This window comes from Chelonoidis abingdonii, chromosome 2, assembly GCF_003597395.2.
Source record: "Chelonoidis abingdonii isolate Lonesome George chromosome 2, CheloAbing_2.0, whole genome shotgun sequence".
Taxonomy (NCBI): domain Eukaryota; kingdom Metazoa; phylum Chordata; order Testudines; family Testudinidae; genus Chelonoidis; species Chelonoidis abingdonii.
The window spans coordinates 675,991-693,154 of NC_133770.1; the positions used below are offsets into that span (position 1 = coordinate 675,991).

Genomic DNA, 17,164 nt, shown 5'->3' on the forward strand with positions numbered 1-17,164 from the left:
GCAGCGAGACAGCAGAGGCATCGCTCTCTCCTTGCTCTCAGGGTGAAACCAGTGCAGGCCGAGAGTCCCCTGGGCCCACCTAGCAGGGCAGTCGGTTCCTCCACTCCGTGACACCCCAGAAGCCCAAGCACATCCCGGTGCTGCTGCACAGGATCTGTCCACCCAGCAGTTCAAACTCTCGCTCCCCATCGTACCTGAACCTCCCTGACTGACCACCTCTGAACTGCCCTTTGGCAACGGGGACAAGTCCCACAATCTCTTTGGGCCAGGGACTGTCTGGGACACGTTTGTACAGAGCCCGGCACAATAGGGCCCCAGCCTCTACGTCCCACCAGAGTCGCCAATTCTCATGATTTTATTGTGGTTTCTGCAGCACTTGGTGCTTCTCCGAAAGCCCCAGCTCCTGGAGTCCAGTGAACATGGAGAATTGCAACTTTCTGAGGCCAGTCTTGGAGGCTGACTTGTGAGTACAGATAGGGTACAGCTTTGTCCCTACATGCAGGGATTCTGCCCAGCACTTTCCCCTGCCCCTCCCGCCTGGCAGCCTGCACAGGGGTAGGGGCACAGCACATGAACCCAGCCACTAAGGACCCACCCTAACCTGACACTGCTTCTAAAAGTTGGGGAGGAGGGGGTGGATCAGCTCTAGGAATAATTGGGGGACAGGTCTCTAGCCTGCGTTACACCGGGGGTCAGAGGAGATGGTCATGTGACCCTTCTTCCAGTCAGAGTGGGCAGCAACAATGGCCAGGTTCCATATCTAGGGGTTCCTCTTCAACAATACAACACAAAACCAACTCCAGCCCGGATCCAGTGACCCGGGACAATCACACACCACTTCTGGGCACCTCAAAGAGGCAGAACTACCCCTGTCACAAGCACAAAGGTCTCTGTTGGCCTTGGCATCCATGAACCTTCGGAACGTGATGGTGCCGGGGTGGCTGTGGGGCTAGGGTTATGTTCATCCCACAGCAGACGCCTGCAGAGGGGCTGGGAGAGTCAGGGCCAGCACACGACCCCTACAGTGGGGCCCGGGGATGCAGCCAGCCCCACAAGCGAGGGAGAAAGGGGAGCAAGGGGAAGGGATGGACAGATGCCCCCAGCTAACAGAAACAGGATTAAATAGCCCACGGGGACCTCAGATCAAGCTCCATTTTGGTGGGGAGGAAAGGACTCAATGAGCAGACTCCTCCCCATCGCCCCAGAGCCAACCGCAGACCCCTCCCCATTGCCTCAGAGCCAACCGCAGACCCCTCCCCATCGCCCAAGAGCCAACCGCAGACCCCTCCCCAGAGCCAGCCACAGACCCCTCCCCATCGCCCCAGAGCCAGCCACAGACGCCTCCCCATCGCCCCAGAGCCAACCGCAGACCCCTCCCCATCGCCCCTGAGCCAACCGCAGACGCCTCCCCATCACCCCAGAGCCAACCACAGACCCCTCCCCATCGCCCCAGAGCCAGCAACAGACGCCTCCCCATTGCCCCAGAGCCAACCGCAGACCTCTCCCCCGAGCCAACCGCAGACCCCTCCCCATTGCCCCACAGCCAGCCACAGACCCCTTCCCATCACCCCAGAGCCAACCGCAGACCCCTCCCCAGAGCCAACCGCAGACCCCTACCCATCGCCCCACAGCCAGCTACAGACCCCTTCCCATCGCCCCAGAGCCAACCGCAGACCCCGCCCCATTGCCCAACAGCCAGCCACAGACTCCTCCCCATCGCCCCAGAGCCAGCCACAGACCCCTCCCCATCGTCCCAGAGCCAGAGCTGCCCTTGGATCTCCCTATCCCCGGAGCCAGAGCTGCCCTGGCTGCACCTTCTCACAAGTGACCCAGACCTGGCCTGGCCTTCCCCACCTGAGCTGCCACGGGAACAGAATGATGCCTGGCCCCTCCCTTCCCCTTCGCTCCCTGCCCCGGGGTCCCTCCCCGTGAGTGCACGGGAGCTGTCGCTGGCCCCACTCCCACCATCCGCCACCCTGGAGCCTGGGCTCAGAACCACATCTGGGGCTGCAGGACACAGAGAGGGGCTGCAGGCTGGAGTCACGGCTCCTCAAGTTCTCCAACCACCCCAAGGAAGGAGCAGAACCTGAGCTGCCCAGCATGAATTGGCACCCTCTGGCCATGCAGGCCCGGCCATGGCACGCTGCTCCGCATCACGAAGTCAGAGCCTGCGTGTCCTCAGACAGCAAAGCCCAGCCAGGAGCCGGAGCCAGCGGCCACCCGCAGCCAGGAGCCGGAGCCAGCGGCTGAGCCGCAGCAGCGCTCTGCTGCCCTCTGCTGGGCAGCATTAGGACCAGCACGAGTATGGCAAACACCCACGCAGCAGGTGCACACGCGCAGGGGGCACAGGTGGGGGCTGCGCGCACACACACGCTGAACGCAGAGCCAGTGACAGCGACACATGCATGGAAACACAATGAGCCTGAGACAGACACGCCCCCTGCTACCACTTGGACGCCCACGCGGCCTGACCCAGCGTGCACCCACGGCACATCCATTCAGCACGCCCCGGCCCAGCACAGCTAGGAGGGTCAGGGAATCCGAACCTGCTTAATGGGAATGGCTCGCCCGCTGCCGATACTGTCCGCCTTGCACTCCGGCACCTTCTTCTCCCGCTCCGGGTCTGTGCCCTTTCGAGACTGGAAGAGAAGAGACACAGGCGCATTAGACACAGGGGCAGAGGAAGAAGTAACACGCAGCCCACTTTTCTCCCTACCGGGCCAGCACACGCTCCCAGGGCAGCCTCTTCCCCGTCCCCTCTAAGGACGCTGTGACTAGACTCAGCTCCCATCCTGGCCTCCCAGAGCCCACCTGCTCCCAAGCTTCCCGCCCAGTCCCCCAACCGCCTAACACCCAGCCCCAGAGCCGTTCTCCTCACTCCCTCAGGGGCACACAGCACACGGTGACACGAACAGGAAGAGCATGGGATGTCGGTGGAGTATGGATGGAAGCAGGAGGCCAAGGCAGTGAAAGGAACTCACACTCCTACTAATCCAACAGATTTATTCTGTGAACACACTTGCACCATACAAAGTAGCACAGGTCACTGGGCAGAGACCAGCCCCTTACAAAAGAGCATGGACAATAACTATCTAGTTTACATCTAGAGAGTCTAGCACAGTATCGGATACTCCTTGAGGATGGCTGTGGTGAGAGCAAACTCCAATAAATACAATACGAAATATACAGTCTGTTGAGCAGAACTCATTCAAGGTGCTTAAGACAGGAAAATATCAAGTCATACACGGCATGGAGCACAATCAATACATTCAGAATCACAACAATGGCAGCAGAAGGGCAGCAACAACGTCTCTCCCTTGTGTCCTATGAGCTCCCTCAGGTGGGGAGCTTCCTCAGGTGGGGAGCTCCCCAGGTGCTTTGGATCAGAAAGGAACGTCTGCCCCACACGCCTGGGACACCAATCCACTCGCGTTTGGGCCCAGCATAAAACCAGGAGATTGAAAGAGAAGAAATGAAAGAGACACAGATGGCTGCTCTGCCACGAGGAGGAAGAGAAGGAGGAGCAGGAGTCCATGCAGGCTGCAGGAAAATGCAGGAGGAAGGAAGGGGCCGGAGTGCTAGCAGCAGGCGCTAATGGCAGCGAAGCGTCCTTTGGCCCATCCAGCTCCACTTGCTGCCGTTGCCCTGGTCCCGCTGGGTCTGCAGGTCTTTCCATCCCAGGAGGGTCGTCCGCCTGGCATCCCCGGAAGACGGAAAGTGCCTAGACCGCTTCCGGCAGGCCCAGAAATGTCCCAGCTTAGAGTGCAGGCGCAGGCCGTCTCAGCGCTTCCTAGACTGTACATTGGGGGGGGGTTAAAAGGCTCCTGCGTGTCTCCGGGAGGGGAACCCATGCTGGCTGGAGGGCGGGCGGGCGAGCCTCTAATCTTAGATCAATCCCAGTGCCCATCCCTTATCCGGCCCTGGAGAGGCAATGAAAAGTGAGAGAATTTGTACAGAGGTGCCGTGTGTAACCACCTGGATCTTCTAATTTGGAAGGAGTTGGAAAGGCCTTTTTGTAGATGAAAAGTTGGAAACAGTGGCACATATCTGCAAATATCGAAAGAATAAAGAGTTTGGCAAGTTATACTCAGAACACGGACATGAGTCTGTCAGCGGTGGGGACAGACAGGCCATGGAGCGCGGAGCCAGAGGCGGGAGTTACTCCCCTGCTAGCTTGGGAGGCAGCCGTCACTGAGAACGGGAGTCTGTCTCCACTTGGTGGCCACTGACACACACCCTCTGCCTGCACCTCACTCACCGGGACGGGAACACAGGAGAGGCCCGAGGCAGCCTGCAGAAGAAACTCCAGGGAACAAACTGCAGCTCAGAGCTGCTCCCAGAGCAGGTACTTAATGTCTCTCCCCAGTGCTAAAAACCCAGGCAAGGCCCTGCACGCCCACCCAGAGGGGCCAGCCAACCCAGCGAGAGCAGGCCTTGCGGCTTCCCCTGCCTTGTGTACGCAGGGATGCGGCGGGGGGCTTGGCCACGCTAGCAGCCAGACAAACTGCTCTGCCCAGCCCAGCTGTGGGGGGAGGGAGGAAATCAGCACCTTCAAATCCTGCTGCTGCCACCACCGCCACCACCCGATGTGAGTCATGTGCTTGCAGCCAGCGACCATAAGCCCCAGAATGAGCAAGCGAGCATGAGCCCCAGCACAAAGTCAAGTGAGCAAGAACCCCAGACTGAGCGAGCATGAACCCCACAGAGAGCAAGCGAGTGTGAGCCGCAGACTGAGCGAGTGTGAGCCCCACATAGAAGGCAAGCGAGCAGGAACCCCCAAGAGACGGCAAGCAAGCGTGAGCCCCACACTGAGCATGTGCCCCCCAAAGGGCAAGTGAGTGTGAGCCCCAGACTGAGCGAGCGTGAGCCCCACATAGAAGGCAAGCGAGCAGGAACCCCCAAGAGATGGCAAGCAAGCGTGAGCCCCACACTGAGCATGTGCCCCCCAAAGGGCAAGTGAGTGTGAGCCCCAGACTGAGTGAGCGTGAGCCCCACATAGAAGGCAAGCGAACAGGAACCCCCTAGAGACAGCAGGCAAGCGTAAGCTCCAGACTGAGCGAAAGTGGGCAAGCGAGCAGGAACCCCCTAGAGACGGCAAGCGAGCGTGAGCCCCGATTGATGACTTCCATTATGATGAAGCATGAGCCCAGAATGAAGAAGCTGAGAATGAACATGTCACCACAAGCCTGACGCGCTCCAGCAGGAGTGAAAGGGAGAGCGTGAACATGAACTGACGGCGAGTCCGGAACCAGTGGGTGCATGGACGAGCGTGAGAGCACATGAGAGAACAGATGTGCACTGGTGCACAACAGCAAGTGTGAACATGAGCAAGAGTAACGGCGGGGGAGGAAGCAGGAACATTCATTAGAACTGGAGCACAACGGTGGGCATGACCACATCGGAAACTCTACAGGCCTTTGTTGAGCGGAAATGAGGCAAGAATTTTGGGGGCGCATGTGCTGGAGGGTCCTGGGGAGCAGAGGGATCCACGGTGGGAACTGTGTGCACTGGGGATGAGGGTGTTGGGGAGGTGAAGATGGGTGAGAGATGTATGCATTGAGCATATGGGTATGCACACTGGGAAGGTGGGTATGTGTGGGTGCTGGGGAGCAGTGGGCGGGTGTGCGCAATGGTGTATGGGTGTTGGGGAACAGTGGGGTTCCTACTTGCTGTGTGTGTTCAGATATGGGGACGGAGGTGCATGTAGGGCATGTTGGGATGGTGCGTGCGGAGGCCTAGGTGCCTTGGGCACAGTGGGGTGGCTGTGTGTGCACATGGGTGTAGAGTGTGCTGAGAGATGGGGTGCAAACACAACCAGCAGAAATAACAGCTGTAAATGTCCCCAATTGACTCCCCATGATGTCGCAGGGCTGGGGGTCCCTCAATCCCCTGGTTCAGACACACCCAGCCCTCCCCCTACATATCAGCAGGGGCCCCACAAAGCTCCTAGGTGTCCGGCTAGCATCACACATGGATGCAAGAGGAGCTCTACGTGCCATTGCTGGCTCTGAGCACCACCACCTACGAGACCCTGCCTGGCCCATTCAGCCAGTGCAGAAACAGAGCCCCAGCCTCTGGGGATGTCAGCCCCTGTGCGAGGGACAAAGCACCAGGGAGAGCGATGGCAAAGGAGCACCAGCGCTGTTCACCCACAGGCAGAGCCGCTTCTCACACCCCCCGCCAGGAGGATGCACATGCACACACACGGAGGATGCACTCGCACACGTGGATGTGGAGGATACACACACAGGATGCACATGCTCATGCACGCAGAGGAGACCCACGTACGCGATACACATGCACATGGAGGATGCACACACACAAGGGGTGGATTCACACACGCACACATGGAGGATGCACATGCACACACAGAGGACAGGCACACAGAGGATGCACGCACACATGAAGGATGCACACACGCACACGGACGAAACACATGGAGAATGCACACACACACACACACATGATACACACACATGCACACACAAACACACAGAGGATATGCGTGCACACACACATAGAAAGGATACACACACATGGCGAATTCACACACGCACACAGGATGCACACACAAACACACAAAGGATGTGCACACGCGCACACACACACATACAGAGGATGCACACACAAACACACAGAGGATGTGAGCGCACACACACACACAGGGGACACATACACACAGGGCAAATTCACACATGGACACAGAGGATGCACACACAGAGGATATGCGCGCACGCGCACACACACACACAGAGGATACACACACACACACAGGGCAAATTCACACATGCACACAGAGGATGCACACACAAACACAGAGGAGGTGCACGTGCGCACACACACACATACACATACAGAGGATGCACACACATGCACACACAAACACACAGAGGATGTGAGCGCACACACACACACAGGGGACACATACACACAGGGCAAATTCACACATGGACACAGAGGATGCACACACAGAGGATGTGCATGCACACACACACACACAGATGCACGCACGCACACACAGAGGATACACACATACACACAAACGCACTGCATCGCGCTCCCTACAGCCTCTCTGCTCCCACATGCCACAGAAGTCACGCTCTGCTTGGTGGCACTAGCACGTGAATGGCTGTGAGCAGGGCTGCCCTGTGCTGATGGGGCCACTCTCGCCTCACCCGCCTGCCTGGTGCGTCCCGCCACTGGCCACGCTTACCGTGAAGATGTTGGAGCGCCGCTTGGACTGCTTGCGGATGGGCGTGGGGGTATTGGAGGCAGCGATGGTCTCGATGCGCAGCTCCCGCTGGCTGATGCTGGGGGTGGAGGGCACAGAGGAGGAGTAGTCGCTAAAGGCGCCGCTGCCATTGGTGGCCTGCAAGAGAGAGAGCTGGGTGAGCTGGCGTGTGACTGGCACCCACCTGCAGGCTGCCCCCCGGGTGGCTACAACATCCCTCTTGGGTGTGCTCACACTGAGTGACCTCGCACCGCAGGGCCACCTCAGACTGTCCCTGGTGCCCCAGGGAAGCTGGCTCCGACAAGGGCTTGGAGTGGAGGGCACGGAGCCCACGGGGGACCACACAGCTCACAACAACCCTGACTCCGTGTTCTCCCCGGGCTGGGATGCGGCTCGTGACACTGCAGCAGGGCTGGCTTTTCTGAGGACTGTAGCACTAGCCCCTCGGTGCTGGACCTGGGAGTGCAGTGGGGTTTCCATCGCATGCAGGGTTAGTTCAGTTCAGTGGCTCTCAGCATCCCCATTACACAGACTATCCCAACAGCCCAAACCAGCCAGAGTAAACCAGGAGGGCATAGCTGGCACAATGCCAGCTGCATGAGGCCTGTGGTGAGCAGTTCTTCTCTCCTGCCCCTTCCCAGGGAGACTGCAAACACCCCAAAGCAGGAGGCCAGGGAGCCCTGCCAGACTCTTGGGTTCATTTCAGTTTTTTGTCACCCCCCCTGTGGCAGCTCCAGATGTGCCTGTATCCAGACAAACATCTGACCCTTATCTGGCTCCATGTCTAGCTGGCAGCCAGTATCAAGCGGAGTGCCCCAAGGATCGGTCCTGGGGCCGGTTTGGTTCAATATATTCATTAATGATCTGGAGGATGGCATGGACTGGACCCTCCGCAAGTTTGCAGATGACACTAAACTGGGAGGAGTGGTAGATATGCTGGAGGGTAGGGATAGGATATAGAGGGTGTCACGGAGTCACCGGGCGATGCTCTGGAACTGCTCCCCACTAAGCCAGTCAGGACTTTGGGGAGCCTCCTCTCCCTTGGAGCAGACTTGTTCAGGGCAAGAAGCTCACACGGCTTCACCTCCTGGGTCTCTCCTTGGAGCATTCGCATCCTCTGCCCTCCGTGGGCTTCCCACAGCGAGCCCCCCAGGCGGGGTCCTGGGGAAGCCACAGGGTTCTGCACCCCCACTTTGCAGTCAGATGTGACTCGCCACAAACAGAGGTTTTATTCGATGACAGGAACAGGGTCTAAACAGAGCTGTAGATACAGCGAACCAGACCCTCAGCCGGGTCCATTCTGGGGGGCAGTGAGCCAGACCCCTAGGTCTGGCACTTCACTCCTTATCCCAGGCAGCTCAGACTAACTAACCCCTCCAGCTCCTCTCTGCTCAGCTCCTTTCCCGGCCAGGAGGTCACCTGATCCCTTTGTCTCCAACACCTGCAGTTGGCACCTTGCAGAGGAGGGGCCCAGGCCATCAGTTGTCAGAGACAGAGTAGGCATTAGGTGCACTGGTCTGCTCTGCCAATATTAAGAACTGCCTAGGGGACACTGACGGCGACACCACACAGTGTTCAGAGCAAACATAGGAACAGTCCCAGTTCGTCACAGAGGGACCTAGACAAATTAGAGGATTGGGCCAAAAGAAACCTGATGAGGTTCAGCAAGGACAAGTGCAGAGTCCTGCTCTTAGGACGGAAGAACCTATTCACTGTTATAGACTAGGGACCGAATGGCTAGGAAGCAGTTCTGCAGAAAAGGACTAGGGGTTACAGTGGACGAGAAGCTGGAGATGAGTCACAATGTGCCCTTGTTGCCAAGAAGGCTACACAAGATTTTGGGCTGTATAAGTCGGGGCATTGCCAGCAGATCGAGGGACGAGATCATTCCCTCTATTCGACATTGGTGAGGCCTCATCGGGAGAACTGTGCCCAGTTTTGGGCCCCACACTACAAGGAGGATGTGGAAAAATTGGAAAAGAGTCCAGCGAAGGGCAACAAAATGTTTAGGGGGCTGGAGACAATGACTTCTGAGGACAGACTGAGGGAATGGGATTGTTTAGTCTGCGGAAGAGAAGAATGAGGGGGATTTGATAGCTGCTTATAACTACTGAAAGGGGTCCAAAGAGGATGGATCTAGACTGTTCTCAGTGGTGGCAGATGACAGAACAAGGAGTAATGGTCTCAAGTTGCAGTGGGAGAGGTTTAGATTGGATATGAGGAAAAACTATTTCACGAAGAGGGTGGTGAAGCACTGGAATGGGTTCCCTAGGGAGGTGGTGGAATCTCCTTCCTTAGAGGTTTTTAAGGCCAGGCTTGACAAAGGTCTGGCTGGGATGATTTAGTTGGGAATTGGTCCTGCTTTGAGCAGGGGGTTGGACTAGATGCCTCCTGAGGTCCCTTCCAACCCTGATATTCTATGATTCTATGACTCCTGCTCAGCCCTCGGACTAGTGGCAGTGAGTTCGTCAGGCCAAGTGCTCACTGTAAAGAATGGCTCCTGACTGTACAGTAACCAGTTGTTGGTGACATTTGTGCGGGTGAATCCCACTGCTGGGGCACGTGTGGGGCCTCCTGCCCAGCCGCATCCATTGGGGTTGCGCCTGCGTACGGTGCATCCAGCAGCACCCCATTTGGAATCCCCCCTGAGGGATGCTGTCTCCCCCACCACACCCTTCCCTCACTGATCCAGAGGGCAAGCTGGCTTTGAAGGAGTGGGAGGGGAGCACAGGTTGCAGGATCTGCACAACCATCTCCGCCTCCTGCCAGTGAGGATCCACACACACCACTGACAATCCGACGACGAGCGAGCAGCTCCCAAACGAGGCAGGTGAGGTCTGAGGAGGGAGACAGATCTAGGCAAGAACACAGCATCAAGGTGCAGACGACTCCATGATGCAGCCCTGCCAAGCTCTCTGGTAGCAAGGTTCCTAAGTCCTGCTAAAGGAGCTGCAGCGCCGATACCCACGGGAGGGGGGGAGGCCTGCAGCTCACAATAAAATGGGCTGGTCCACTGGGATAACCTCTGGGGAAAAGACTGCCCCCAGAACTACCACTGTGGGCTGCAAACTACCAGGCAACTCGAGTGGTTTTGTCCTATCTGGATAAACAGAAGGGGCTCTCTGAGCACCCAAGGCATGCAGCCTCGCCTCCCCAGGGTGAGAAATCAGGTAGGTCACTTGCCTGCTTCAGATGGGAGCAAGAACACACCTTGGAGAAGGCTTGGGGCAGGGACTGAGCCTCCCCTATCCCTATGAGCACCAGGTAGGAAAGCGAGGCCTCAGGGCTTGCAGCTCACCATCTCTGGCTGTGGCGACAGCCACCGAGAAAGCCATTGAGAGACTGGTGATAAAGAGAACAATCCTTCCTGGTTCCCAGCAGACCAGGCGGACCATCTAACTGATGGATTAACACCCTGGAGGAGTCTGGGTGACCACAGGGGGTGAGCACCAGGTAGGCTCAGGTGGATGGCAGGCAGAGGCTGCAGCCAGGGGGCTCTGAGTGAAGTGACAGCAGGACCGGTTCGCTACAAGCGAAGGAGACAGTTCAGTCCTCAGGGCAGGAGTTTGTACAAGGACCAGGTGTGTCCAAGTACCCCAGACAGAGAACCTTGCGCCCACCCCCTGCAGAGGGAGCTGGTGGGTGGTTCCTTGCTGTGGATGAGGATGCCATGAACATCTGTGAAGCGGGATCTTTTGGTGATGCTCAGTGAGCTAACGTTCATGTGGCCAGCGGCAGCGACCTAAAGGATCTGCCCCTGCTTTTGAGACAGAAGATCCAGGATGTTTGGAAGTGGGAGTGGGGGCCATATGGACATTGTAGCAGGTCCGTCTCGCCTCAAAAGGAGCTGCACAATTCATTGTAGCTGCATCTCATCTATTCCCCTGATGACCCTGGAGATGAGGCCCTGGAGAAAGCATGCAGGAGACCTCCTGTCCATGAGAAGAGGAAGGCATGAGAGAGACTGCGTATGGAGCAGAGCAGGGGGCACTTGCTCTGATTACTGGCGAACTGATCTGTCCAAGGGAACAGGGATTTGAGGACAGTTTCCTTCCAGAGCCCCTCCTGGGCAGTGAATGCTTCCTGCCAAGGGAGTGGGCCAGGCCGCTCTCACTCGTTAGCGCTGCTGGGTGCGGATGGCTTCCGGACCAGAGATGTCCAAGCCCTGACCTGCCCCCTGAGACAGGACATGGTCCATGGTGCTGTCAGGAAAAGGGGCGCCGCACCCTTCCCCAGAACCCTGCCATGACATGGCCTGCTCTGCTCCCCAGGGCCCACAGACCCGGGGCCATTCCCCACCCCAGTGCGGACGCTGCTGCTGGAAGGGGTGAGTGGAAGGCCCCCCTGTGCAGACTGACTTTCGCTCAGCGAGATGGGTGCCCCCACCGTGTCTGCTGGCTGGTAGACTGCCTTCTGCCAGGGGAACGGGCCAGACACCCCAGCAGCCTGCGTGTGGCTGGCTGTGGTGAGAGGATGAGCTGGGATCTCTCCGGAGGCTGGAAAGTCTTTGGAATGCAGTAGTGCTCCTACGAAGCCAGAGACTGCTGGCACAGGTCCCTTGCAAACCCAGGCATGAAACAGACTCCGCACTGCAGCTGTCCTGCAGGGATCTGCCCTGGACAAACCAGGCTGCGAGGAGGGGTGCACGTCTCACAGCTCTCCAGGGGTGAGCTCCGCCATAGCCTCGATATACTTTCGGGGAGGACTCCCATGGTTTGCCAAGCTCTAGGCTTAGCTTTCCCCACGATGAGCCCCACAGACCCATGCTCCCAGACCAGGCCTGTGGGCATCAGCCCCCTCTGACTCGCAGCACGGCTCCCCAGACTCCTGGAGAGACATCCCTCTGTCAGGACACGATGCTCTCAGTGTCTGCAGCACGGCCTGTTCACAACAAGGCAGCGTTTACCTGGACTCAGAGTCCTCAGCACAGGGAAGCCACGTTTCAGGCAGAGCCCACGCTGGCAGAAGCAGCTGCTCTGACTCTCTGCCACCCTCTCTCTCCCTCTGGCTGCAGGTCTGGGTGTCCGCAGCTGCACACCTAACACCCAGCTGCTCCCGCCTCAGTTTCTCTGTCTCCGCACGCTAGGTTTGTGCTTCAGTTTCCTTTGCTTCCAATCGTTTAAACTAATCTGCATTGTGGAGGGTTCCAGCGTCTCCGCAGAGGCTCTGAGGAGGCCACTGGCCAGGCCGGCCCCGATCATGGACTGGCTCCTTTCAGTAGCCGGGAGCGAGAGCCGGGTATCGGCTCTGAGGAGCCCACTGGCTGGGCCGGCCCCAATCGCGGACTGGCTTCTTTCGGTAGCTGGGAGCGAGAGGCCCATGGAACAGGGTCTGGCTTCGGAGCCCTTGAGGGTGTGCAGAGATCACTGGGCAGCTCGGCCAGGGCTGCAGGAAGCAGTGCTCTCAGTGCTGGGTTCGCTGTCTTCTCGCTTCAATGCCCAGGGTCTAATGAACTGTCACATGTGCGGTCAGGAAGGTCCGACTGACTGTGACCTTTTCGCCTCCCTCCGTAGCATGTGGCTGCAGATCACTCGCCAGGATTACCCACATCTATCTCAGCATCATTTCCCTGACATTGCTCAAGCATGGTGCACCTCAGTCCCCCCACAGTCTCTGCCTGTGGCACATCAGTTGCCCCTCGTGTGTCTGAGCTGGAATGCTGCGCTGAGTGGGCAGGTGCTGGGTAGACAGGGGGTCAGACAGAGGATCTGGTGGCCATTAAACTCTGTGACTCTAGGGTAAGGACCAAGACCATGAACCTGAATAGAAACTCACCCAATGAAAGACGCTAGCAGCTCATTCTGGCAGCTGTGTCCCTGTTACCGCCTCATTCTCAGCATGTTCAGTTCTGTGTTTAATCCTTATTTCAACCACTTTAAGCACTCCTTGAGCCAGGCTCCCAGGTCTGTGAGTCAGGCACAGCGTTTGTACCTTCCAGGTCTCTGCTGTGGGAGTTGACTTGACTAAGACGCAAACTCTCGCTAGCAGCTCAGCTGCTTGGACTCTCGGGCAGACAAAAATCCAGTTCCGGAGACTTGCTGCTCCCTACTGACGAGTGCGTCCGGCACCTCCTCTCGTACACCTCTGTCTCGGACAGCACCTCATCTTTACCTGCAGGGCCAGGGCAGCCATCTCCCAACATGCTCTCTGGATTGAAGACTGATGGCTCTCTGCAATGTCCTCCTCCTCCTTACCTGCGCCCTTTCTCCAGGGCTCCCAAGAACCTTTTTGTCACAGCCTTCCTGCTTCTCAAACACTTCGACAATATTTTGTTTCAAAGTCTTCGGATATTTGCTCTTTAAATTCCCTCAGGCTCCCTGTTTCTGCACCCACCTTACCTGCCAGAGTTTGTTCCTTCTGCAGGCCACCCTTGGCTGCATGTCCCTGGCCCAGCAAGGGGTCTGTTTGCCTCGGGCACCCTGGAACCTGGTTATGTAGCCAGACTGGCTAAGCTCTTGCTGCCCTGCCGCCTTTGCGGTCTACAGCTTCCCTGCCTGCTAGGACTCTGTTTTGGTGCCTCCGGGCTCCCACGCTAAGTCGAAAGATTGTAACATCCTCACTTTGGACTCCAGGATCTTCAGGGTTTGGAATCCCCCTTCCCAGAGCCGAGTGTCACTGGGCCAGTGTTTGGTACCTTCCCTCCCATCAGGACGGTGAACTGACCCATCCCATGGTCACTGGTACTTGGTGGCTCACCCAAGTTACTCCTTGAACCCGCAGCTGTGTGCTGGGAGCATTCCCTGTGCTCCAGGATTCGCTATTCCAAGACACAGTCGTTTCCAGCGTGGAGAAACTCCTTGTGAGAACTGACTGATTTAAATGCAGGGAGCAGAAGTCCTGTTTGCTTAGACCTCGCTGCCTCTCCAGTCTCCCTCAGAACTGTGTGAAAGGTCTCCTGTCCCGGAGCTGGATGCCCTTGCGGGGGTGTGTGCACAGGGCTGAGAGGCACCTCCTGGGTCACTGAGTCCAGCCCCAGTTATCACAGGCAACCCCATCATATCAACCCGTTCAGAAACCAATCAGCTCCCTCTCCACCAAACGGATCTGCTGCGTGCATGTCTCCGCTAGGTGTGTTCTCAAGGAATCTGTTGGGCAGAGTGCCCCTCTCCCCCCTCCGGCTGCCCTGCCTGCATGGGGTACAGCCACTATCTGTGTCCCACGTGGCAGGGATGCCTGTTCTTCACACTCCCCTCTGGGGCCAGGCCTCGAGTCACGGCCTTTCACTCACCAGTATCTCTCCGCAGAGCAGACACAATTCTACAGTTTGTTTAATTCCTTGGTGCAATGCCCCATGCTGCTCCTGGAGTGGTCTGCCCCCGAAGTCTTCTCCTCCCCTGCAAAGGCTCTACCCAGGCTCAGCCTGCCCCTGCCCCTGCCCCTGCCCCTGGTCAGCTGGAATTTCAGTCCCTTTGGCTCAGTGACCTCCCTGGCTCCTAGGCGGTTACCCCCAAACCTAGCCTGCTCTCTGCTGGCAGCCTGGTTTCCTTTGCTGATGGTGGAGCCCATCCCTTTTGCGAGGACTCTGCCTTCCCCAGAACCCCATCAACACAACCCCTCCTCCTCCACCACCTTCGGTACCTGCACTGGGTCCCTGGGGTTCCCCGCAGGCTGGCCCTGCCCCTGGTGCATGACAGGGGACAGCCACAGGCCTTGGCATAGCCTGTTCCTAGCCCTGGAGCTGCAGCTCCCAGGAACTGACCCCACCCCATGGGCTCCCCCCAGCGCCTTCTTGGAGCTTCTCCAGGTGCCTTCCACCCAGGGGCAAGTTCCTGCCTGGCTCTCAGAGTCTCCACAGCCTCACCTCAGGCCTCTCCATAGCACAGCCTGGCTGCACCCCCCAGCTGGCACCTCAGCCCTGGAGCATCCCTGACGCTGCGGGAGGAACAATTGGCCTTCCCTACATCCAGCTGACAGCAGGAGCAGCTGCGCAGTGTGTCTGCTCCGCCATCTACAGAGCCAGCCCAGGGCAGCCAGACTAGACTCTACACGCTGCCCCGGGGCTCTGGGGCCCCCACGCTCCTTCCCTGCAGCCCCCTGGGCCACAGGCAGGCAGTGAGCCGGCTGCTCTACCACTTTTGCACTGGCTACTCCAGGGTGCATTCAGAGACAGGGGCTAGGCAGACCCAGCCCTTACCTTTCAGTGCGTCCCACTTCTCACCTGGTTGATGTGCACAGAAGGAATAGAGGCAGCAGAGACAGACGAATGACTAGGTGAATTGGGCAGGGACTTGCAGGGCCCTATGGAGAGCTGCTGTTTCTTCCGCAGGGCCACTACCTTCTGAGCCACTGAAAGAGAGAAGAGAGGGACTAGGGTCAGATGGCTTTCCCCACCCAACTGCCTCTCCAGAGCAGCTGAGAGAGATCCAGTGCCGGCTCCTGACTCTGCCTGCAGCCATTACCTGGGGCTTCAAACTGCCCCTCACCGTGGCACCAGGTACGCCCTGCGGCTGCCTCAGGCTGCAGCAGAGTAGAGCATGGAGCCGCTCCTGGCTCCCTAGGGGAGTGCCGTACAACTGAAGTTTGCCCTGCCCTCAGGTACGTGTCCCACACAGAAAAACATAAACTGTTGAGCAATAGTCAACATGGTTTCTGTAAAGGGAAACGTGTCTTACTAATCTATTAGAGTTCTTTGAAAGGGTCAACAAACATATGAACAAAGGGGATCCAGTGGACATAGTGTACTTAGATTTCCAGAAGGCCTTTGACAACGTCCCTCACCAAAGGCCCTTATTTAAATTAAGCTGTCATGGGATAAAAGGGAAGGTCCTTTCATGGACTGAGAACTGGTTAAAAGACAGGGAACAAAGGTAGAAGAATCGAAATTCCTCAGATGAAGTAACGAGGGTACCAAGGACAGTCCAGACCAATCCTACCCATTTATCATAAAGACTGGAAGAAAGGGTAACGGGAGGTGGCAAAGTGCAGAAACAAACCAACTCGACAAGTAAGACCAAAGCAGATTGTGAAAACTCCAAAAAGATGCTCACAAACAAATTGATGGCAACAAAATGGCAAATGAAATTAAGTGTGGATAAATAAGTAATGCACATGGAAAAATAACCCCAACTATACATCATACAGGGCTAATTTAGCTACACAGCAGGCAAAAAGACTTGATCATCGGATATTCTGAAGATGCCGCAGTGTGCACAAGGCTCAAAAAAGCAAACAGGATTTAGGAAGTCATATTAAAAAGGATAGAGAAAACTGAGAATATCTAGTGCCTACTAACAAATCCATAACGCCCACATCTCGGAAACCTGTGTACAATTGGTACTCCTCACCTCAAAAAAGATACGGCACAGAAAAGCAGAAAAGGGCAACTAAATGATTATAATAACAGCAAGACCCGTGCACTATAACTAACAACGTGAGCGAGCTCGGTGAACTCCAGCTCAATAAACGCAGTATGAAAATTCCATAGGTAGTATTAGAAAAGCCAGGAGAATAACGAGGGTTCATCATTAGGAGACGAGCCCTGTTCTAGCAGTAGTAAAAACCAGGGAGGAAAACGTCGTAATGGCAACCATTCACAGTCTTGTTTAGCTCCAAAGCTAATGGTGTCAACTGCCAGAACAACTGAATCAAGTTCTTGTTGAAGTCGTCCGAAGTTTTGCTGCAGATGCCCACTTAACGGTCGCTAGTGTGCCAGGAGTGAAGTCCTCTCACATTCTTGTATATGGCCTCCGATACGATTGCTTCCATTATCCTTTTCCGTAGGCACTGTTCCATGCCGGATGTAAACATGAGCAAGGACATGTGCTGCCAATGAGCTATATACATGCTGACGGTCAGGTGAATAACCAGATGTAGCTGATCGTTAGCCCCTGTGATGTGCGCGTTAAGATAGGCAGAGTGCATCGGGGAGGTTTGCAGATGGTCCTGAACAAGAGTTACGGGTACATGGCCAATTGCGTGTGAAATAATCAGTTG

The 17,164-nt window shown here is 56.9% G+C and overlaps 1 protein-coding gene across 1 annotated transcript in view; it reads right to left on the reverse strand.

The window, feature by feature from the left end:
- The window catches only part of AGAP3 (ArfGAP with GTPase domain, ankyrin repeat and PH domain 3), a 223,517-nt gene that overhangs the window by 97,132 nt on the left and 109,221 nt on the right, over positions 1 to 17,164 (reverse strand). Inside the window, exons 7-9 of the mRNA XM_032796630.2 lie at positions 15,390 to 15,517; positions 7,214 to 7,369; positions 2,547 to 2,639 (exon numbers count right to left, since the gene is read on the reverse strand). Of these exons, the coding sequence (XP_032652521.2) occupies positions 2,547 to 2,639; positions 7,214 to 7,369; positions 15,390 to 15,517 (377 nt within the window). The remainder of the gene's footprint in view (positions 1 to 2,546; positions 2,640 to 7,213; positions 7,370 to 15,389; positions 15,518 to 17,164) is intronic.